We start from the raw sequence: 24148 nt of genomic DNA, 5'->3' as shown, positions 1-24148 counted from the left end.
GGGGAAGTCCACTGTGGGAGGAGGGGTCAATTTTACGAATAAAATGACCTTCGAGTTTTTTCGGGGCTCAAAGAACTTCCTACAAAAATTATCGTAGACTGATGTAAATTGTTATAATCTGGATAAACTTTCCCAAGATTATTCTTTTCGAACATAGACAAAGATAATTTCGTCTCAATGGTTCCGCCTCAACCAATCACAAAATAGGGGCGGTGGCGTTCCCGCAGACGCCGGGCGAGCAAAATGGGAGCTTTGAATGACTTCATGGGGGCGGGGTCAAAACTGTCTCCGCGGTGGGCGGAAACGAATTGGATTATATTAATAGCACATCTAGTCAATCGCTGGCGGGCGATTGTACGATAGACATATGCTTGTACCAATGGGCTCTGGATAAATTATAACCGCCTCTTGAAAGAAGCGAAAGCTGAAGCTAATGAAGACCGAGGAAAGTTTTTCTCCTAACCAATCGCTTTTTAAAAGTTGGGCTCCTCCCCTTCAACTAGAGGTCTCATCGGTGGGAGGGGGAAGCGAAAGATGCTTAGAGTCTTGTTGCCAGGACAACCTTTTGTGATAGTGACCGGACTTGGGGACTACTTTCCTGGACCTTGTCACTACGGTTTCCCGGGCTTGTGTGCCTTTCCTTCCTATAATAGCACCTTTTAGTCCCTCGGCAGGAAAGCTAGATACACACACAGTCGCTGTTTCCCGTTAGCAGCCTCTGGCCAACTCTGTCCCCCTTCTTTGGGACCGTCCCCAAATCTCTACACAAAGTCCCTCTGCATTGGCTAAGGTTATTATTTGATTCATAGTCTGTCAGCTTCCCCCCACCCCAGTCCTCGGTTATTCTGAAGGTCAGTGCAGAACATGGTGAAGCTGGCTGCCAAATGCATCGTGGCAGGTGAGTCCTCAACCTAGCTGCCTCGGCAGCATCGTTGTTCTGTATCAAGCCAAGACATGTCCCCTGCGTCAGGGAAATTAACTGGGGTAAGAGGATATGTCTTCCTCATAAATAGCTGCTCATTGAAGGGTTCGGTGTTTCAGCATATTTGTTGGCTGGCCATTCCTGGTGCAGTCGGTGACAATGACTTCTGAGGGAACATGATTAGAATTGGGCAGTGTAAGTGCACTCCTCCATTTAATGTTATGATGTGTGAGGGTGGGAACATGAGTGTGCATGAAATAGTGGCACCCACACATGAATAGTCTACCTGTCTGCATGTCTACCTGTCTGCACTCTGGTTGATCTACCTGTCTGCATGTCTACCTGTCTGCACTCTGGTTGGTCTACCTGTCTGCACTCTGGTTGTTCTGATGTGGTTTGACCTTTCAGTTCTGGATATAAACTCTTTATACTAAATGGTGCTTTTACCATTCTCATCTTTAGTTGTGTGTTTGTAATTTCAATTTTAGTGGTTTGCTGCTGTATTTTGAAAAAATCTTGAGATCTTTTGGGTGAGAAGGTAACTTATGTGTTGTGTGTGTTTGTTTGTTTGTCTTGTTCAATTTATAAGACACCCTTCCCTGTAAGGGCTCAGCTAATGCATTTTGAAAAGAAAAGAAATAAGCAGCTGCAAAGGTCAAAAATTATTCTTTAAAAAATCAGCCTGGTCCCTGTCATTAAGGACAAAGATCTTTGGTACAGTCAAGGGCCTAAGTTGGTCAGGAATTAGTCAGACATGAAAATATTTTAGTTGAATAAATGTTTTAAATTAAATAGTGGAAAGAATGGGAGAGAAAGTGGCCATGGTTGAGGACACTTGCAGAAATTTAAGGCTGAGATTTTTGAGTTCAGTTTGCCAGATGTCATAATACTTCTGGGGTTTGAACTGCTGTATCTATTAAATCAACAGATCAAAAGTTATCGCTGGCTATGTGTTCTTAAGTAAAGTTTGTTAGGAAAAAACCCTCAGGGGTTCCTATAGGGCCGTGGTGGCGAACCTTTGGCACTCCAGATGTTATGGACTACAATTCCCATCAGCCTCTGCCAGCATGGCCAATTGGCCATGCTGGCAGGGGCTGATGGGAATTGTAGTCCATAACATCTGGAGTGCCAAAGGTTTGCCACCACTGCTATAGGGTATTTTCTCCCTACTGAGAGAGCATGATTTCAACTTCCCTAGGCATACAAGTCCTGCTTAGAGTAGAGTTATCTCACATGATCCAGAGATCCTTTTTGTATTTTGAAATTATGTGTGCAAGGTTTTTTCATTTTTTTTTTGTAATTCATATTTTACACATATGCATGGATGCCTTGCAGGACAGGAATCCCAAGAGAGCAAAATTAGAAGATGTAGTTGTCTAATTTGGGCCCTTAATGCTGATATCACAATTTTTTCTCAGCTTGCAAAATACTGATGCTTAGAATCTTGTTAGATCCTTAAAATGGTTTCTATTATGCCCAAATGTTTGAATATTTTTGTAGACCACAGTATGTGTGATAGCTTCAGAAAGGTGATGTGATCTTTCAATTGCCCCAGAGCTGTATTTATTTTGATGTTCTGGATGTTCTTTTGAACCTCTGTTTTTATACACAGCAATTCAAATCACCAAAGCTTTCTTATCAGTCAGTCAATCAATCAATCAGTCAATCAATCAATAAATGTTGCCTGATTACCTCCCCCACACCCGCCCCAAAAAACCATTGGCAAATTCTACGGAACAAAAATTGAATAAATAGTAGGATGTAAAGTAGTTAAACACTTTTAGCATACAGAATTATATGTCACTATATACCCCGCCCCCAGGTATAAGAAACACCCAGGAGCCCCATGGCGCAGAGCGGTAAGCTGCAGTACTCCAGTCAAATTCATGACTCTGTTCGTGACTTTAGTTCAGTTCTGACAGATGTCAGTTTCAGGTAGCTAGCTGAAGGTTGATTCAGCCTTCCGAGGTCAGTAAAATGACCTCGGGGTCAGTAATGACCTGATGCTTGCATAGGAACTATCTTTACCTCTTTGTAAGAAGTGCCCAAGTCTGTTTTGTAGAGGTGCCCTGTGTTTTGTACCTTCTTCAAACAGACCTTTGGCCAACATAGTTACCAAGGGCTGTTAACTGGCAGGAACCAATGCTGCAAAAAATGGAGAACTCTATGCATTTTGGTCAGAGACGTAGCTAGGGAAAATGGAGGCCATGGCAAAATCTGAGTCTCCCCCACATATGGGCAGCTGCCACTTCAACCAAGACCAAATTGAAAATCCCACTCTGCCACTTCAAATCTCTTCCTCCATACTTCTCTGAGTTCCCTGGGGAAACAAGTAGATTGATTACTATTCCTTCTCCCATTTTTTTAATAGACAGCTCGGCTCAAAATGTCATCCTTTCTAGAGCATATTTAGTCATCGTTGGAAAGGGTTGCCAGGCAGCATCCTGAGGAAAAAATTAAAAAGTAAAATAAGTAAAAAGTAAAATAAGTAAAAAGTAAAATAAGTATTTGCAGGAAGTTCTGACCATAGAGTTCCTGGTGGTTTCTTGAGTTATCGGGAAGGCACAAGGATAGCTCTAGGAATCAACAGGAACTCTGTGGTCAGAACTACTTGTAAACTGATGAGGCCTTATTTTTCTTTATAATTTTGACTCCAGAACAATCACACATGCACATACCCTTTGGCCCTAGTTTCCACTTGGATAGATAGCCCATTGTGTTGCATTCATCATCTGTTCAGGGTCTACCAGTTTACTATTAGATATAGCAGTTGTCATTTAAGGCAAAAAGTAATGTAGTCAAATTACAGCAAATGGATTTTTTTTGGGTTGTAATACAGGTGATCCAGCAGTGGGAAAGAGTGCCTTGGTCCAGATGTTTTGCAGTGATGGGGCTCATTTCCAGAAAAACTACACATTGGTGAGTCTTGAGGGATGATATGATGGGTATTGCGGAGCAGTTGGAGTCTGAGTTTTAGTCATTTGAGAATTGACCAAAGGGAACTTTACCTCTACAAAATTGTGTTTAGCATTCTTATCATGGGACTACATAAGCAATGTCAGATATTTTAGAAAAACTAATCAGAATGGGTACAGACAGTTTCTTTCATATTTATCTGAATAATTGTCTTCTTTGTGTTCAGGAAAAGCAGAATTGTCTTTTTCCCCCATGCTGGTATAAGGCAACATATGCCAAGGCCCGAATGGTAATATCTTTTTTTTTTAACGAGAAGAGTCATGCAGTAGAAGAAAGGTGCTTATTGAAGAAGATTGTCACCAAATAAGCATGTCAGCTAGGCCCTAAAAATCTTAAACCTGCTCTAGTGAACAAATCACAGTTACTGTGGACAAAATGTACTTATTTCCCAGCCATTTTTTTTGTTTTTTCAGCCTAGTCCCTGACATCCAGTTTTGAGAGTTTCTGTGGCAGAAGAAAATCTGTCATTAGGAGGTGTCTTAAGGGTGGTTCCGAAGACCAGAAAGGGTTCTGTTGGCCTCAGGCAAACATAATATGAAAATGCAACAACTTTCACTGAATCTTGCTGACATATTTTCCTTATTTGGGCTGACAGACAACAGGAGTGGAACTGCTGGTGAAGACAGTACCTGTTTCAGAAACCAGTGATAGTGTGGTAAGCTCAGCCATGTTTTAAACAGAGTGTCTTTTTTACAACAAAAACAAACTACACTGTCTAGAGGGGATTTTTTCATTGACATCGCGGGAATGAACTTCATTCCACTGGATGAACGTGCATTGAATTATATGTGAAACCTTAATGATGGCAGTATGGGAAAACAGAAGATCTAATTTGTTCCCTAGAGCTTTATTCTCATTTAGGACCAAAGGTGGGCAACCCATCCTGCTCATTTTTTTTAATTAAACAGAAGTTGTGGAGGTGCTAGTTCTTATCTTATTATGTTTTTGCAAATTTAATTGCCTTCCCCCTCCTCTCTACCACTGTGGAACTGATGTTTTCCCAAAGGGCAAACATATGAAAGGTATAAGCACGTACCTGTTGGCATCGCAGTTGCTTGTATTCATATGCAAGGAGCTAATGGCTCATTCCGCACATGCAGAATAATGCACTTTCAAACTGCTTTCAGTGCTCTTTGAAGCTGTGCGGAATAGCAAAATCCACTTGCAAACAGTTGTGAAAGTGGTTTGAAAACGCATTATTTTGCATGTGCAGAAGGGGCCAATGATTCTGGGAGCAGAACTGTATTTAATGGAATACAGTTCACAGCCAGTGGGCTGTATAGGGATCTAAGGAAGATTCTGCCCTCGTGTGGATCATTAGTGCTGCTGCGATGTGACCAATCACTTGTGAGCTGGTTATTGCCATTGAGGAAATGGGACACAGGGATGAAAATGTTGGCAAACTGCATATAGTTCATAGATCTACCTAAAGTCATGGAATATGCCTTCAGTGTTTACAAAGTAGTGAATTTTACTTCCCAAATTTCTCTCTAGGTTCCATACATTGCTAAGTCATTGTTCAGAACTCATGCTGAACACATGGGTTCCTATCCAGCAGTCATGATGCTTTGAAAGAATTGTGGTTCAGTGGTAGACTTTGCATGCAGGTCTTTAATTCAATCCCTAGTTAATTCCACTTAAAGGATTTCAGGTAACAGGTGTCTGAAAAACTTTTATCTGTCTGAGACCCTGAGGAACCCCTACCAGTTCAGAGTAGACAGTACTGAGCTAGACAGGCAAGAATTGTGCCTTAGCTTAAGGCACCTTCCTATATGCTGTACAGGCTAGAACTTTGGTAGCTTTTGGGGGAGGGAGGCTTTTTCTGCCACCACTGCTTTGGTTGAAGAATTTTACATCTCACCAGTAGTTTACTTTAGTGTAGAATATTCTGTAGCTTCATTTTAGTTTTGCTTTTACTTTCAGGAACTTTTCATCTTTGACTCAGCAGGCAAGGAACTGTTTGCTGAGATGCTAGAGAAATTGGCAAGTATAATGTAAAAGCTGTTATTCAGTCAAGGAGCTGTGAAGCAAACCTAAACCCTGCATCCTGTTTAAGGCTTGGACAAGAACACAGAATGACAATTTTTGCCTGCCTTTTCACAACTACTTTTTTGTGCTTTAGAACTAACTTTAAAATGTTCTCAAATCAAAGAAAGAAGAAAAATGTATCCACTTAACGTTACCATTAAGTATCATCATATGGGAAGGCTGACATTTCTACCCACTACTTGGAATAGCATTGGAAAAGTTGTCATCAAGAGAAAGGAGAAATGAGGGAGGGAGTAAATCTCTTATAACAGGGGTGGGCAGAAATAGGATCATCAACCACCAGTGGCAAATCTGCTGGTTGCTGAAATTACTGTAAAGAATGCTGGACTAGCTAGATCTTGGTTTGATGCAGTAAGCAATTTTTACATTCCTAAGCAAGAGTCTGTATTCCAAATAACCACATAGATTATTTGTGACTTAAGGGTATTGATTCTGGTTCTGTAGATTCAAACACACTGGTGGACCATGAGAGTTTTACTTTTGACTTTTTTTCTAGCAAGTAAACTGTGCAATACTGAAGTCAGTCAATCTGACCATGATGCTCCACTACCTGTTTGCAAAACAAGTGAAAATGTACAGATACCATGTTTACTTAAAGAGACTGTCCCCTCTACCCTGATATCCTTGACTTCCACCAAAGTGGTTTGTTCTTTACATGGACTGCTGGTTTTTCTCATAGTAAAACTAGAGAATTATTCTGCTATTTCTTGAATGCTGGTCAGCAGAACCTCAATGTTGGCTATTTCAAAGATAATTTAAAGTATTCTCTCTCTAATTTCCCTGGATGTGCTTACCTTCATTTTTAAACATCTATTGCTGTGATATTTTTATTGTCTCCGTTTATGCTACAGATTTTATACTGTGGTATAGACCAGCAGCACAATAAATTTTCTGTCATTCTAACATGGGTTTATCATTGGGTGAGTTTGGAAGCAAGAGAATAGCTGGGCCTCAGAAATGCATCACCCTCTTTGAATGTCAGGGACATTGTGGGAGAATGTTTTAAAACTCTGTGTTATCCCCAAATGAGGATCCAGTTTTAACCAGAGGCCTCAAGCCGGTTTGGTGCAGTAGCTAGACTATTGGACCGGAATCTGGGAGACCCAGGTTCAAGTCGCCACTCTGGCTGATTCCGCATGGGCGAAAAACAGTGTGAAAAAGGTGTGAAAACAGTATAAATCTTTTTATACTGTTTTAAACCCTTTTACACCATTTTCACACCGTTTTCACACTGCTTTTTTTGACCCATGCGGAATCAGCCTCTGTCTTGGAAGCTTGCTGGATGACCTTGAGCCTGTCACACACACTCAGTCGAACCTACTTCACAGGATTGTTGTAAGGATAAAATAAAGGAGAGGAGAAGGATGTAAGCTGCTAAGGGTTTCCGCTGCAAAGGCCAGGGAATAAATGAAGTAGATAAATAAGTGGTGACTGTTGGGTCCCATCAGTTTCAGTAGGGGTGACAGTTTGTTTTCTTGTGCAGTGGGAGCAGCCCAATGCTGTGTGCATTGTATATGATGTTACCAATGAGCAGTCATTCCATAACTGTGCCAAATGGCTAGAGAGGCTGAGAACCCAGACTTCTGGAATACGTATCCCAGGTAGGAGGCGGTAACGTTTTGTTCTTGCCTATTCTGTGCCTAGATCTCTTGCTCATGAGCTGGGTCTGATGGCCGCATCTTAATTCTGGGCAGTGTATTAGCTTTTCTCATATTATTCAATCAGTGTCTGAAACAAGCATGGGAAATACATAGTCTGAGCAATTCAGTTATGATCTTTTTCTCCATTTCCTTGTCAAACAGTCTACTTCCCTGCCTCTTTACCTGTTCACTCACTAAGTTTTGTAGTATGTGTTGTTAATTTTTTTTCTTTTTTTCAGGTGTGCTAGTGGGCAATAAGACGGATTTGATTAATAGGCGGGTTGTGGAGCAGAAACAGGCACAAGAGTGGGCAGAGACCAATGACCTCGAATACTGTGAGATATCAGTTGTGAGTATGTTCACTTACATAATTGTGGGTGGGTGAGGAATTGCCCTCACTTTCAGGATAAGGAGGTCATCTTATGTACCATCACTTATTACCGACAATAGATTGGTGATCAAGTAGCAGCTTCTCCCTCCCCATCACTTTTTAATGTCTTTGCTTTTTTTTTACAGAAAGAGATGGAAAATTATGAAGTCCCTTTTCGCATTATGGCCAACTCATTTCATCGATTGTACAAAGAGAAGGTGGAAATCTTCCACTCGCTTGTGTGAGTCTACTGAGTATAGCCTGCCTAACTGATTTCCTTTCTTTGAGCCTAGAAATAATGAACTGTATACCTATCAAAGACTAGATGGCATGGGAGCCGTTATTGCCTTAAGGAGTATCTCATTCAAATAATACTGACAAAGACAAAAATAAACTGTTGAAATCAGTTTTCTCTGATTATTATTTGTGATTTATTAGTTCTGGTCTAACCTGTCTGGAGTTTTTTATTTTTAAAAAATGTGTTGGGCAAGATTCCCCCCCCCCCCCTCATAAATACACCGTTTAAATATTGTGAAAGTATGTCTTTTTCAACTCTTGTGAGGAATTTTCCAAAACAGATCACATCTAAAGAAGTGACAGACAGCATAGCGATCTGTGCACATCAGTCCAGCCAGGCAGGTAGAATTTAACTATCAGACGGAGGTACTGTGTGAGATACTCAAGAAGGTGCTAAAGGCATGCAAAAGAACCATGGTACTATAAAGTGCAGCCATGAGGTTTTTTTTCTCTTAAATCGGAAGCCAACTGGTTAGCTTTCATAGCTTGAAGCTCTGCAGCATTACTACCAACACTGATCTCTATTCCTGACTTGTCCAAATGTAGTGCTTATTTTGATTTTTTTTTTTTTTTGGCTGTTGGAAGCTATTTGGCTGCCAAGGGCTTTTTTCCTCTCTACACTGTATAATTTGAGAATGCACTGCCCTCTGCTGGTGCCCAGATCATTTAAACTGGGGATGTGGTGTCAGGGAACAGTTACCTTTAATAGCTTTGTACAACATGCCATAAACCCGTGGTGGCGAACCTTTAGCACTCCAGATGTTATGGACTACAATTCCCATCAGCCCCTGCCAGCATGGCCAATTGGCCGTGCTGGCAGGGGCTGATGGGAATTGTAGTCCATAACATCTGGAGTGCCAAAGGTTCGCCACGACTGCCATACACGGTCTCATGTTGGGTCAAAAGAACCTGCAAGTTAAAAAAGCTTGCTTTCACTAAATATTGTCTTCTTCTTTTTCTTCTTTTAAATAATTATCATATGCAGTGATTGTTACTGGGTGTCTGATTCCACTGTAGTATGTAAAGAATCAATTTTGGGAGGCATGATTTTTGAATTGCGGGATTATGCTGGAAAGGCTTGTCATAACATAGTTATTCTGATATTTTATTCTTCCTTATTCAATGGCTCAGAGCAGGTCGTAACATGTTGTGTATAAAATGAAGTCTAAAAATATGGCATTTCAAAATCCACACTATTCCAGCAATGTTGATACAATCTCAGCTAAATGCATTCATACATATAAAGTTTAACACCACTTATTAAATGCCATTCCAAATGGGGAAGGCTTATGACTTTCAATAAGTCTATCAACGTATGCCAACAAGGGAGAAATTGGATAAGTATAGTGAAAGCAATACCCAGCCCATCTTATCAAAGAACTCTACATATCTCTGACTAGTGGTATGTCATACATGTTCCATGAACTTTTGCATCCAGCCCATTAAAATGAATAGGAGTTGTATAATAGTGTGCTTGAAAAACCCATTTATTTCATCAAGATTTGTATAGAATATTTTCCTGGGAAATTGTGCATGATTTGCTATGGACTTTGCTCTTGATTAAAGGCTAAAAAATCTGTTGAATACATTTTAGTATGTATTTAACGTGCAATTGTTTAACATGGCCCTTTTACTGAATAAACTACTTGAGTACTACTTGCCCTTTAAAGTGAAAAGAGCTGAATGAACTTGTTTTGTGTACATTGAATGAGTAAGAAGTGAGGGAGGGGTTGTGTGTCGGTAGATCTGAGCAATGCCAAAAAGATAGTAATTAAAGGCAGTATTAGTAAGACTGTTGCTGGAATCATCTAATGAATTTCCATCTGAAGCTGTCTCTAAAGAGCAAGCAAGATTCTGACACAGGTGCTGTCGGGGGGAAACGGGGGGTTACATTCCCGTTCTTTCTGCAACTTTTGTTTTATTTGTGTGTGCGCGCTTATGTTAGCGGGGGGAAATTGTGCTTGGGTCCCAAATACTATTTTTCTTCTCACAACTGAAGGAGCAACTGTTTCATTCTTTATTTGAAGTTCTTTGGAAACATTTGTATAGCCCACTGATAATAGAAAAACCTCTATATTGTGTCTGTCCAGTTCTGGTGGACTCTTTTCCATTCATTGTCAGTGTATTCTTTCTGTTATTTTTCCTAGTCAGTGTTGCCAGTTATGCCCATTATTTTCTTCCATCAAAATATAAAGAGGTGGAAGGAGTGAATGGCTGTAACTATGGAGATTGCAGGCTTAATGTCATTATCTAGGGGAATCAGTTCTTCATCCATTAAGGACAGCTTCTTCTTATGTTATTCTTTCCTGCAATTCATGTGATCCAAAACAATATGTGAATAGATGAAGAACCGCTGGATCGTAAGTTATTATAGCAGTTGTGTTGGGCACTTGTTGGGGAGGGGAGACAGCACCTCCAAGTTCATCTTTTCCTCAAGTAGCTTCAGGTATTGGGGAAGTGAAGGTGTCTTCCCTGCACACTGGATTCTGGTTGAGTGGTGGCAGCTACAGTGGCACCTCCTGTTCTTGGGATATTCATGTCTTTTCAGGGAGAAAGTTCATCTCCTTTTCTTGTTACAGCCTTGTTATATCTCCTCCCCTACATGGTTGTCTTTTTCTTTTCTGTCCATCAAAGAGAAGCCTGGAACTTCTGCTTTTTTCCTTGATACTGGAAAACAAATCAGAATCCGGCAGTATTTATAAGGACAATGTAATAAATTGTGTGTATCAAGCAAGAATTGAGAAAATGGTCAATTTGATAAGCCTTGTTCAAGCCACTTGAGTATGAACCAGAACAACATGGAGTTAGTAACGGGAACTGTGACTAAGTTCTGGAAAAGTGCACATCACTAGTTCCTGTTGGAAAGTGATCATTTACAGAAGAAATGGCCAACATTAGACAAGCTTTCACGTTGCAGACCTCTGCACGTGTATGGTGTTTATATCTGGGTAGTTGTTACATCTCTACATTACTTCTTCTTATTATTGTTGTTGTTGTTGTAGATTTCACAGCTGCCAGATCTTTAGCTGGTTGTTGGCCTTCATTACAATTCGAGCCTCACCCAGAGGCTTAGGAAGTTGTAATGGCGTAGTATTCGTGCGGATCCCAGCAGGGCTGTCTTCTGAATTTGACAGATGTTAATTTTGTCAATTCAAAGATGTTTCAAGTGCTGCCCTAGTGTTTTTGGGATGGCGCCCAGCATGCCGATTACCACTGGGACGACCTCAGCTGGTTTGTGCCATAGACACTGAAGCTGCTATGTCGATGATAGTCACTTTCTTGTCCTCGATCACGGTGATGTCTGGTGTATTGTGTTTCAACACTTTGTTGGTTTGGGCTCAAAAGTCCCACAGGATCTTGACCTTCTCATTTTCCATTACTTTCTCTGGACAATGTTCCTACCAGTTCTTAGCTGTTCTTATGTTGTAATTCTTGCATAAATTCCAGTGGATCATCTTGGCCACTGTGTTGTGTTTGTACTCAGTTTGTACTCTGTTTGTACTCAGTCTGGGCAATCTTTTTGCAGCAGCTGAGGACATGATCTACTGTTTCATCAGCTTCTTTGCACAATCTGCATTTTGCATCATCTGAGGATTTTTTGATTTTGGCCTTGATCGAATTTGTTCTAATGGCTTGCTCTTGGGCGGCTAAAATTATCATCATCATCATCATCATCATCATCATCATCATCATCATCATCATCATCATCATCATCATCATCATCATTAATTCTACTTGATGGACCACTCTACCCCCAAAGGGCTCAGAACGGTTTACCACACACAAACAGATAATAGACAACAGATTACAAAAGGACAAATCAAATAATTCAGTTAAAATTCAATAAAATACAGTAAAATCAGTAGCAACAATAAAGCCCACCCACGAGTTATGGATGGCGTCCGATCCTGCCCCCCAGGAGGGAATCAAAAAACCAGAACTGATGAATTTCTTGTAGTTGTTGCAGGTAAATAGACTTCTAATTGCCTACAATGCAGCTGCCTTTTAAATCAGCAAAATATAGCATTTTCAAAAGTCCTGAAGTAATTGAAGGAAGTTTAAACTAAAATATAATATTTAGGAAAGAGGGCCTGCTTCAGCCAGTGAGGTGGCTGATGTGCAGGTGATACGGTGGACCATACCACTTCGGCTTGCTCGTGGAAGATCATATTTTGGAATGCTTTCCTATGTTAAAAAAAATCCTGCAAATAGAAAATCAGCTTTGCAAACAAAAGGAGTTGTGATAGTGCTAGTTTTCTATTTGCACTGAGGTTTTTTAAAAATAAAACTGGAATATTTGAAACAGCCTTCCACGCTGTCATCTTCCACCTGAAATGATACAATCCTTTCTGCCAACTCGTCCTGCAGATGTGAATCAAAACTAAAAGCTGATTTTCACAGTGAATATCCTTCTGGAATTCTCTTTTAGGTTTCTCCCTTTGGCAGCTGCTCTGTGCTTATGAGAGAAGGTCATCCAACTTATTCACTGAGCAAGATTTGCAGTATTGGAGACCACACTGCTTTTGGTTGAGCTGCAGAGTCAGAAATCACAGACAACACTGAATGACCATTTTTGGAATAAGTCTTGGGTGACTTTTTAACATAAGCAAACCAGGTTTTAATTGTGCGCTTGATAAATTCTACCCTTCTCCAGTTGCTTTGTATCCAAGTAGGTATAGGTTCCAGGCACTTAACAACTGGTGTATATCTTTTTTCTTTTAGTACTGAAAGCTCTGGCCATCTTAAGTCAAAAATAGTGTTTCAGATATGTAGGTGAATCTTTGTCGTTAGCCAGTGATTTGAAAAACATGCAGATTAATCACAGAATGGCTGGAAGAAAGACTTTTTAAAAAGAAAACATGCCTATTTTGAGGATTTCCCAGGGAAAAAAAATCTATTTTATATTTCTTCTAATAATCCAGCTTTAGACATTGTGATAAATTCCATGGGTAATAAGAGTACCACGATATTTAGTATTACAAAAAACTAAATTACATAGGTGACAAGTTAATTACATAGGTGACAAGGAAAACTGTAGACTCAAGTCAGGTAAACTTTTGTAAGCAGAACAATCTTGGACCCTAACGAAGTGTGCATCATCCCTCATTTGTTTAATTCCCATCAGCATGATAAATATTTGGCAGGGACATAAAATAGCAAGCTGACAAAAGAACAAAGCTAAAAGTCATGCTTTGAAACAGGAATGTAGAGCAATGAAATAGTTCGGTCTGTGACTGCTTATTGTGTCACACATTTCCTGGCTTCTGGTGTGTATATATAGAGCACTGTGTATATTGTGGTAATGGACAAATGAAGCCAGGTTAAAAAAATCATATATACAGATCCCCATCCAGTGTGCTACTCTCGATCATACCAGGCTTCCAGTGTGGTGTGCCACATTCATCTGTATTCCAGTATGAATGGTTCTTCAGAAGCAGAATCGGGTCCTTGGGTCCATGCACAGCACAAATCAATGGTGTCTCCGGAGAAGGGAGAGAAGACAATAGCTCTGGCTGGCAAAGGAAGGAAACCTGGCCTGGGGAGCGGGGGAGCATTACATTCCCTGAGTTACCTTAGCCACTATTGCATATCTCACTCCACAAATACAATTGAAAAGACTGAAGAACAAGAGGTTGGCTGGCATAGCTCAGCAGAAGAGATGCTTCCTGCCTTCCAATGTCTCAGTGGAAATTAGTATATCAAACATTATCTGTTGTAAGGCTGTCTTATCTGTTACACACACAGTGTGTAACAGACTTTCCTCTGTGATACACCTCTGAAGATGCCAGCCACAGATGCTGGAACAAAATCCACCAGACCACGGCCACACAGCCTGGAAAACCCACCACAACCAGCTGTCTTATCTCTTCACTAAGAGCCCCCCTAATAGGTTTTTATGCAAGATTTATTTATGTGGCAGGAGCGGATCCAAATATTTGGAGCTTTTGTAGGCATGTGTGCCTCATTGCCCTGTTTCCACTATTGGCAGCCTGTCAGACAGGGCATCCTTTGTTATCATAGTATTTATGTTGGTTGACTGGTGTCATTAGCTAGAATGTATGCAAGAAGAAGCTAATTCAAGCTCATCATGTGAATATGAGAATATGGGTAAATTGAGGTGGACACAGATCTTTGGCTTGAGGAATCTACACGTGATTAGAGAAACAAAGATAGGTCAGTCTGCGGAGCTGATTTGCTTACAATTCCAGCATTACAAAATGTAGATTGATACAATCCAGGGTTCTTCTCAGCTCCTTGGGTTGATTAAATGTTCAGCTTGAGAATCAATTTGGGAATCTGGCACTGAAGCTTGAGAATCAATTTGGGAATCTGGCACTGAAGGTTTAAAAGAGATACTGAGATAAAGAACAAGGCTCAAAAGAAAGCTGTTGAGTGAGCATTTAAGGCCGAATGTGTGATTACAGCCAATGTAGTCGGTTTAACTTCGTCTTAGTGGGAGAGTATTATGTGTCTGTGTCAAAAGCTGAGCCTCAAAACAAAGCTGCTTCCATTTTCCATGGTCTCCTCATGCTTGAAAGCCCGAGGACGTTTCTCTTGGGCAAGGATTGAGTCACAGCTGCTGCTACTTCTGCTGCCGATAGCTCTGTCACTGAAGTCAGTCTAGTGGTGTGGCTTTCACTTGTTCTCACAGATAGAAGACATGACTAAACAGAAGTGACAGAGGCTTGCAGAAGAGATTGGGTAAAGCACATCGCCAGAGCAGAGGCTTCTGGGCAGCAGGCAACTATATGTACCTCTCTTCTTCTACCAAGTTCAAAAGCATATATCTTGACACACTGGCATATGGGCCTATAGCCACTACCTATGCGGTTCATTATCAAAAGCCTGGGAAAGGCAAAGAATTTGAGCTGCTGTGTATGTTCCCATGCCCTTATATTAAGCCAAATATATACTGTCCCCTTAGTTTCTCTGTGATTCTCACCTATCATGCAGATTGTTATGAACCGTTGGCTCCATCCTGAAAGTCTCCTCCTCCTATTTCCTAGTGCATACTCTTGCCTCTGTGTCCTCCATTTAACACTTGGCTGAGAGTTTAACTGTTCTTTTACTCTCCAGTGATAGAAAGGATGCTGAATGGATACAAGGTAATCCTAGTACTGCAAACTCAAGTATTTGCATGTTTGAGTGGGGGGTTCTCCTCGGCCGGCACCCCCTTCACCCCCCTATCAGACTGCACTCATTTATTATACCATCTGTTTTCTCAGTGCTGGAGATGATGCTGGGGATATGTGACTTGGGGCACTCAGGCGGAAACTGGCCTGCACAAGGCCAGGCATGTGTTTGCCTCCTAGCAATGCAGCGGTCAGCAGCAAATTCTTTTCAGCCGCCTCCTCCTCTCAGTATGGGAGAGAGTGAGTGAGGGCCTGGAAGTGTTTGAGATGCAGAAACATAGACTATGTGAAGAAGACAAAATCAGCAGAGAGTTGGGGAAAGGGAAAGAGGCAACAACAACAAAATTGAGGTGTGGTAGGCAACAAACAGATGGACCAGGTGTGGATGAAGTGAAAGAGCAGGACAGTTGAGGGGGGGGGGGCAAAGATAATCTAAAGCAGTGGTGTCCAACTCTGGTGCCTCAGATGTTCATAGACTACAATTCCCACCAGTCCCTGCCATGCTGGGACTGATTCCCATCAGTCTCTGCCACTTGGCCATGCTGGCAGGGGCTGATGGGAATCACAGTCCGTGAACATCTGGGGCGCCAGAGTTGGACACCCCTGATCTAAAGCTAGCAAGAACAGCCATAGTTAGTAGATTTGAAGGAAGAGAGAGAGCACCAGAAGGGTGTCTCTTGGTACTTTTAGGAAACCACACATGAAAAAACCATGAAAAGCGTAGATCAGTACTGGTGAGCGGGATTATATGACAGAGGAAGGTAGAGTGAGAAATTGGTTATGCGAACATGTGAGGAAAGCGATTGAAAGAGGGGAGCTATATAGTCAGAGGGAAAGAGAAATTTTATGGACAAGAAGAAGGAGCAGCTGGAAGACACTGCAGCCTGTAGGTAAAAGGATTTGTCAGAGACATCACACCATCTTTGGCAGGTTATCAGGGATCCAGGAGTTTGGTTCCTGAAAGGCATGAAGGAAAAGGAGATTGGGTGCTGGTTGTCACAAATGTTGGTGTACCATGGTTCCCTCACAGTAGAAGAGGAGTGGCAGATGTAGAACATTGTCCAGTTAATGTCTTTGTGGAGTAGGTAAACTGAACCTTCTTGCTGAGTCTGGTGGATGTATTGACAGTAAAAGTACAAGTCAGAGAAAGATGAAATGGAGTCCTAATGTTTAGAACAAGAGGATGTACGCATCCCATTGGCAAGTGTACCAACTCATTTCCTGTTACTAAAATTTAGGGTGCATTGAATGTCTCCCTTTATGTCGGTAGTTTGTTCATATTTTAATAGGGTTACACTTGAAAGGAGTGAATGGTTATGCTGGGTCAGTCCCCTTACTTCAGATCCTATATACATGGTCAAATGTAATGATAGGTATGGAAATAGAATGATATTGTATCATTACTGTTTTTGTATTTCCTTCCAGTGAAACAAATGTGAGGAGTGGTAACTCACTTGACAAACAGTAGTAAAGCCATTCCAGGTTACAGATTCTAGGTGCTCTTTCTGACAGGATGAATGCAAAAGATGGTGGTTTATTAAGATAGAGTTAAGAAGGTCTAATAATATAACGTTTCTATACATAATTCTTCTTGTTCTCTTTTTTTTTAGACCTCATATTGTTTGTTAACCAGAGCCAAGGTAAGAAGAAGAGGGGAATTTCAAAGATCCTCGCTTCAATTTGTAAGATCTTATGCAGTCAAACAGGGAGGAAAGAGGAATTCGGTGTGCAAATGAGTTCCAGAAATCCACAGAAGGTTTCTGAACATTTAAAAGCCATCAAGCCTTTGAGGCTGTATGTGGTTGCCTGTTCCCTAGCAGCAGTTCCTGGTTGCTTATTCTGTTTGCATGTCTACTTTGATGGTTGCGCTGGAAAATAAGGAGCAAGGAACTCCACCACATAGGGGGAACTTCAACCTCATCTAGTCCATTAACTCCAGGGAGGTGCCACCTGCACCTTTTCCTGGGTCCACCAAGGAACAAGGAGGGAGAGGGAAGAAAGAATTCTGCGCAGCTCAGTTCCACCCTCTGGAACCTTCTACCTAAACAAAGAAATCCAGCGGCCTAGAAAGCCGCAAACAGATGAGATTTATCTCTATATTTGAAGAGGGGGAAGGAGAGGCAGCCTGTGTCTCCATGCAGATTGTCCCAGGACATTCAAGGTATGGAGCACTTACCTGGGCTTGCTGTGTGGCAGCCCCATATAGGACCTATGATGGTTCATCACAATTTTCATGTCAGTCTGTCCAAATAATTTATTTATATCCCGCTTTTCTTCCCAGTAGGTACCATAAGCCTCTTGCAACCTCATTCTCTCCTCCTCCATTTTATCCCCACAGCAATCCTTTGAGGTATGTTGGGCCTGTGAGAGTCATCCAGCAGCCTTCCATGGCAGAATGGCAGTTTGAACCTGGGTTTCCCAGGTCCAGCACTCTAACCACTCCACCATGCTGCCTCTTCTTCCCACTATCCAACATTGTATATGAAAAAGAATAAACTTGAAGATGTTCTTACTAAGTCTAGTTATCAAAATAATTAGTGTCAATATGCACCTGGCTGTACGAGGTACCTTAGTTGTGCCTAAGGTACCTAAGCCTATAGCATTCAACGTTCTATTCTCACCTTGATTTTCTGGAGATGCATTTGACTTCTGACTGGGTAAGCATGTCTTCAGCTAGGACATGTTTTGTAAACACATATATTGTCCCCCCCCCCCCCCCGCCCAATTATAGTATATGAGTGTAGTGAACTATAAAATATCTTTTGACAGAGCAATTCTGGTTCTCTGTGGAAATCCAAATATTCTGGCTTTGTTTACTGAAGGTTTGCTCCACTAGCTAGTGGATCCCACTACTCTAGGGAAACATGTGGATCCCATTCTAGTTCAGAAAGAGACAGATATCCTAGAAAGTCTCTGCTGTTTGATTTTATGGGTCTCTTATCAGCCCATGGATACAAATAATTGGTAAATATAGGTGGCAGTGTGAAGGGTCAATCTCTCCCTCAAATACAAATAGAATCCTAGAGTAGAAGAGGTCACAAGGGCCATCCAGCCCAACCCCCTGCCATGCAGGGACTCACAATCAAAGCACACTTGACAGATGGCCATCCAGCCTCTGTTTAAGAATCTCTTTTCTCATAGTTTGAATCCATTAATCTGTGTCTCAGTCTCTGCAGCAGCAGAAAACAAGCTTGCTCCATCTTCAACATAACATCCCTTCAAATACTGAAACATGACTATCATGTCACCCCTTAATCTTCTCCAGACTAAACATACCCAGCTCCCCAAGTCTGTCCTCTTAGGACATGGATTCCCTTTTGCCATTTTGATCACCCTCCTCTGGACATGCACGTGTTTGAATTGAAGGGCATAGTATTCCAGGAGAGGTCTGACTAATGCAGAATAGACTGGTACTGTTTATCTAGACACTGTAGTATTAATGCAGTCCAGAATCACATTGGCTTTCTTAGCTACCACATCACACTGTTGACTCATGTTCAGTTTGTGGTCTACTAAGACTCCCAGATCCCTTTCACATGTACTGTTGTCAAGCCAGGTGTCACCCATCGTACATCTGTGCATTTCGTTTTTTTCTGCCTTAGTGCAGAATCTTACATTTCTCCCTGTTGAAATCAGTTTTGTTAGTTTTAGCCCAGCTCTCTCATCTGTCAAGGTCATTTTGGATTCTGACAGTAACCTCTGATGCAGTCCTCTGAGCATATCCAGTTACCCAAGCCTTGGTCGCAAAAGCAGTCTGCTCGGATTAGGCACATCACTGGCAATAGATGGGTTTTGTGGAGCCACTCCACCATAAATGGCACATGAACATCTTTGCTCATGGGTCTCCTTCTGATGATACATTACTGTGCTCAGAACAGCTGTTCTGCTGGCTCCTGGTTGGCATTGATGCCACCACTGTGTTATGATTCCTGCCAGGAAAAGGTTGTACGTATGATCCCTCCTTCAAAGGAACATTCTTGGGGAATCCGAGCCTTTCTCCTCTTTCTTGCTGATCACTTCACTTGTTCCCACATCCTTATCATTCAGTTCTCTGCAATCTGCGTCTCCCGTTCTGTCTCCCTTTTTGCATTGCACTGAATTCCTTCGTGTTTTTTTCACAGAATTTCTTCTCAGGCAGAGTTTGCCTTCCAGTTGCCCGAGTCTTTTTCCTTCTTTTTTTTTTTTGCCTTAGGCACACCTTTCGATAATCTCCCTCTCCTCTTGTCTGCCTCCTTCTCCTCGTTCTCTCTCTCTCCCTTTGAACTAGGCTGTGAATTCTATCAGCATCATAGCAGGACAAGCTGTAAAGCTGAAATTCCCAGGGGGACAGGTTGTGATTATTTTATTTTTACATTGCCCTTGGATCTGAAAGGTGTTTTTTTCCAAGGGGGAGGGGCATGGTGTGTGCCAAGGGGAAGTGCAGCCAAGAACAAATAGTTTAAGATGAATATAGGTCAGTTACAGAGGAGACCCCCTTAAGCGGTTTATGTGTAATACAGAAATATCTTGTTTCTGACAAGATGGCAACTGAGCGCTGGAGCTGCACAAGTCTGTTGAATGCATTATCTATCACATGAGGGTATGGTACCAGGATACATGCTGATATATCAAAATCACCCTAATGAAGCAAGAGAGTTCAGAACAGGTTCTGGACTCCGTGGAGAGCTCAGATGAGCACCTGTGATGTTTGTCTGAGTCCCTGGATCTTTCAATGCACTGTACCGCTAGTTGACAGTAGACTGAAGATGATACATTTCTAGTGAAGCTGTGCCACCTCAAAAGCTAGTCCAGCCATCTAGGATCACAGAGTTGGAAGGGGCTTTCAGGGTCATCTAGTCCAGGGGTAGGGAACCTGCGGCTCTCCAGATGTTCAGGAACTACAATTCCCATCAGCCTCTGTCAGCATGGCCAATTGGCCATGCTGGTAGGGGCTGATGGGAATTGTAGTTCCTGAACAACTGGGGAGCCGCAGGTTCCCTACCCCTGATCTAGTCCAACTCCTGTACCATGCAGGAAATTCAGAACTACCTCCTGTCCACCACCACCCCTGACACGCACATGTACACCCAGTGACTCCTGCTCCCTGACCAGAAGATGGCAAAAAAAAACCCCTCCAGGACCCTTGGCCAATATGGCCTGGAAGAAAACTGCTTCCTGACCCCAAAGTTGTACTTGGCATTTCCCTGGGCATGTGAGAAAGGGCCATGAGAACCGAGCACTGACACAACCTTTCCTGCCCTTCCTCTCATGATCTGCCTGGGTTCACAGAATCGGCATTGCTGTCAGATAGCCATCCTCTGCTTAAAAACCTCCAACAGAGGATAGCCCACCGCCTCCCAAGGAAGCCTGTTCCACTGAGCAACTGCTGTAACAGTCAGGAAGTTCTTCTTAATGTTTAGCTGAAAACTCTTTTGATTTAATATCAATCCATTGGTTCTGGTTCAACCTGGGGCAACAGAAGGCAACTCCACACCGTTTCCCACAACCGTGGAAAATATGCCACTCTCTATTCTGTGCTCTGTGCTTTGGATTACCACCTGGTCTACCCTCACGACGTGTAACGAGATGCCATTCAGCCACCTGATTTTTATATTTATATGTGTATTGGAATATTGGTTTTAATCTGTATTTGTATTGTAGATTTGTTTTATTTGTATTGTTTTAAAGTGAATTGGGCTGATGGGAATCGCAATCCGTGAACATCTGGGGTGCCTTCGGGAGTGGGGGGGGGTCTATTAGATCCAATTAATTAATTAATCCTCTATATGACAGCCCCTTGCTTATTTATTCATTCATTCGTTTGTTTGTTTATTTATTTACATTGCTAGACCGCCCTTCCCCTTGTGGGCTCAGGGTGCTTTACAACATGCAAAACCACAACTTGAAGATGGTTACATCACCCCTCCAAGCTAACCATACCAAGCTCCTTCAACCTGTCCTATAATTATGTATTTTCATACCTAAATGCAGACTTCACATTTATCACCATTAAATTCATTGTATTAGTTTTACCCCAATTTTCAAACCTGTATCCACTCTGCCTTCTACTGTATTTACTACCCCTCTCAATTTAGTATCATATGCAGATTTGATAAACATTCCCTCTATTCCTCCATCCAAATCATTTATAAAGACGTTGAAGAACTCGGGTCTCAGGACAGATCCCCCGAGGCACTCCACTTGTCATTCCTTTCCAAGAGAATGAGGAACCAGTAACAAGCACTCTCTGGGTATGACCTGTCAACTAGTTTCAGATCCACCTAACAGTAATTGGATCCAAGCCATGTTTTACCAATTTGCCAACAAAAATATTGTGTGGAACCTTATCAGAAACCATGTCTACAGCTGCAGCATTCCCCTCATCCAGCAAGGTAATGACTTTCTTAAAAAGTAATAAGGTTAGTCTGACATGATTGTTCTTGAGAAACCTATGCTAACTCCTAATGATCACAACCATGCTTTCTAAATGCTCAGGATGATTTGTTCTAAAAAATTTCCAGGTGTAGACAACAAGCTGATGAGCCAGTAGTTACCCAGAGACCCTTCTTTCCCCCCTTCTGGAAGATGGCAACAACATTTCTCCCCCTCCAGTCTTCTGGTACTCACCTGCTCTCAAGGAATTCTCAAAAATGATGGACAGAAGCTCGGACATTATATTAGTACCACTAGATGCAATTCATATGACCCAGAGTACTTACAGTGCAATCCTATTCAGGGTTACTCCACTCTAAGCCCACTGAAATGAATGTGCTTGAACTGAAGTAACTTTCTTTAGGATTGCATTATTCGTTTCACTTAAATAAACTAGGTGTTTATGTACAACCCCTATACTGATCCAAGGCTGCAACTTTCTTCTCTCGTCATGTGTTCTGTTTTTACTATGTTGAGTATTTTCCCCTCACAAGAGAAGACTGAGAAAAAGTAGAAACTGAGCTCTCCATCGGCAGTTATAATTTCCATTTCTGTCCCTGCAGAGGGGACTTTCCATGTCTTTGTTCATTTTCTTTCAACAAAATGAAAGAACAATTTTTGTTGTGTTTAACGTCTCTCACTAGCTAGCCCAACTTCATATTACGCTTTAGTTTTTCTAACACTCTCTCTTTTAAAAATAATTTTAATTGTATCATTTGAATTTTACAGTTTATAGTAATTTCCTTCTTCATACATTTTCAAACAATACTTTTCCCGCCTTTTCTCCCCGCATTTCTTCTTCTTCATAGTTTTGTCACACAAACAGCAGTAAGTTCATTCTCTGTTGCCTCTTCTCCCATATTTCTTCATTGACTTGAGCTTCTTTCATCCAGTCCATGTATATTATCCATATCTTCAAATTTTCATTCTGTTTATCTTGCCACGTCTTATTTTTGGTTAATATATCGAAAATATCAAGTGTCACTTGTTCCCAGATATATTCTAACCATTTCTGAAGTGTCCATTTTTTCTTTTCTTTCCAGCCCAAGGCTATTGTTGCATGGGCTGCTTTAATCATTATTTTATACATATACCTATATTGTTTATCCACCCTTCTGTCTTCCATTACACCCATGAACATTAAGTCATTATTTAAATCAATATTTATCTTCACCAGTTTCCCGATATATAACAATACAATTGTCCAAAAAATTTTTACTTCTGCACATTCTACCAACATATGGCTATAATATGCCTCTTGGTCTCCACAGTGCCAGCATTTAGAACTAAGTCCTTTTATCATATATGCTAGTTGTTTTGGTGTTCTGTACTATTTTAATATCACTTTTCTTTCTAACTCCATATATTTCTCAATCTTCATATTTTTCCAACTGTCTATTAATTTTTCAGAATTACCAATGTCTAGAAATCCTCCCTTCTCCCATTTTTGATTCAATGTTCTTATCATGAATTCCTTATCATCTACCATATATTTGTATATATGCCCTAGAATTTTCCCTTTGCATTTTCCATATAGTTCCAAACATTTCAACATTATACGTTCTCCTTTTAACCACAACCTATGCTTCCAAGCCCTTCACCTTTTTACCCAGAACGACATAGCCTCACATATTTCCCTTGTTACAAAATGTTTTCATGAAGTTTTAAGCCTGTAATTACACCTTTTCTAATTGTGGCTTTTTTTTTTTTTTTGCTCTAGCAGTTGCTGGTGGGAACACAATTCGTACTTACCAAAGAGCATGTCCTCCATCTGCATCCTTTTGGCTGGTTGACTAAACTTTCTTGGACTGAAATGGGGCTTAACACATTGTAAATCTGCACACTTGAGGTTTCAAAAGCAATAGCATTTGGATTTGGGTACAGTATGTCAATGTTTATATATGTGTGTTTTATTTTGCAGAACAGTCGGTATATCAATAAACATGTGTCTTTTCTTTGTGGCCAGAGATGAGTGCAAACAACCAATGGCCTCCACAGTGCAATCCAGATTTGGGGAGGTGGGGCACCACAGTGGCCAGAGACACTGCAGTGAGAGTGGTACACTTCTGCCCCCAATGGAGCTCCAGGTGGAATAACAAGCAGCAGCACAAAAATTCCGCCACTTCCACTCAGAATGCTCTGCAGGAAATGAGTTACACCCATGTTATCGTGGTGTAAGTCATCGGCCTGCGCCAAAGGCATTCCCGGGCCACAAGCCCGGTGGAAGCCAATTAAGGTGCCTCCACCCCAGGAACATCTCTAGCCTGCTTCCAGCTGTCCTAGCGTCCATGTTTAGGCCAGTGAGCTCTGGGGGTGAAAATCTCTTCTGGGTTGAGTGCTGTGGTACTCT

General features: G+C 41.5%; 1 protein-coding gene across 6 annotated transcripts; it reads left to right on the top strand.

Annotated features, from left to right (window-relative positions):
• Positions 1–307: 307 nt before the first annotated feature.
• On the top strand, positions 308–23763 carry IFT27 (intraflagellar transport 27). Of its 6 annotated transcripts, XR_007244891.1 has the most exons (10): positions 310–898; positions 3762–3841; positions 4494–4553; positions 5822–5881; positions 7431–7548; positions 7827–7936; positions 8104–8198; positions 16998–17027; positions 21462–21758; positions 23522–23763. XR_007244891.1 is itself a non-coding variant. In XM_048501795.1 (9 exons), exons 1-8 carry the CDS (start codon positions 865–867, stop codon positions 17014–17016), a joined length of 576 nt encoding a protein of 191 aa, XP_048357752.1. In that variant the 5' UTR covers positions 310–864; the 3' UTR covers positions 17017–17027; positions 23720–23763. The 6 variants fall into 6 exon arrangements, 5 of the variants coding, with proteins under 5 accessions (XP_048357747.1, XP_048357752.1, XP_048357750.1 ...); XM_048501795.1 differs by lacking the exon at positions 21462–21758 and having other exon boundaries at positions 23720–23763; XM_048501793.1 differs by lacking the exon at positions 21462–21758.
• The last annotated feature ends 385 nt before the right edge of the window (positions 23764–24148 follow it).

Source organism: Sphaerodactylus townsendi, linkage group LG06, assembly GCF_021028975.2.
Source record: "Sphaerodactylus townsendi isolate TG3544 linkage group LG06, MPM_Stown_v2.3, whole genome shotgun sequence".
Classification (NCBI taxonomy): domain Eukaryota; kingdom Metazoa; phylum Chordata; class Lepidosauria; order Squamata; family Sphaerodactylidae; genus Sphaerodactylus; species Sphaerodactylus townsendi.
Note: the sequence above shows the minus strand (reverse complement) of the source record. Positions and strands in the feature narration are given on the sequence as shown.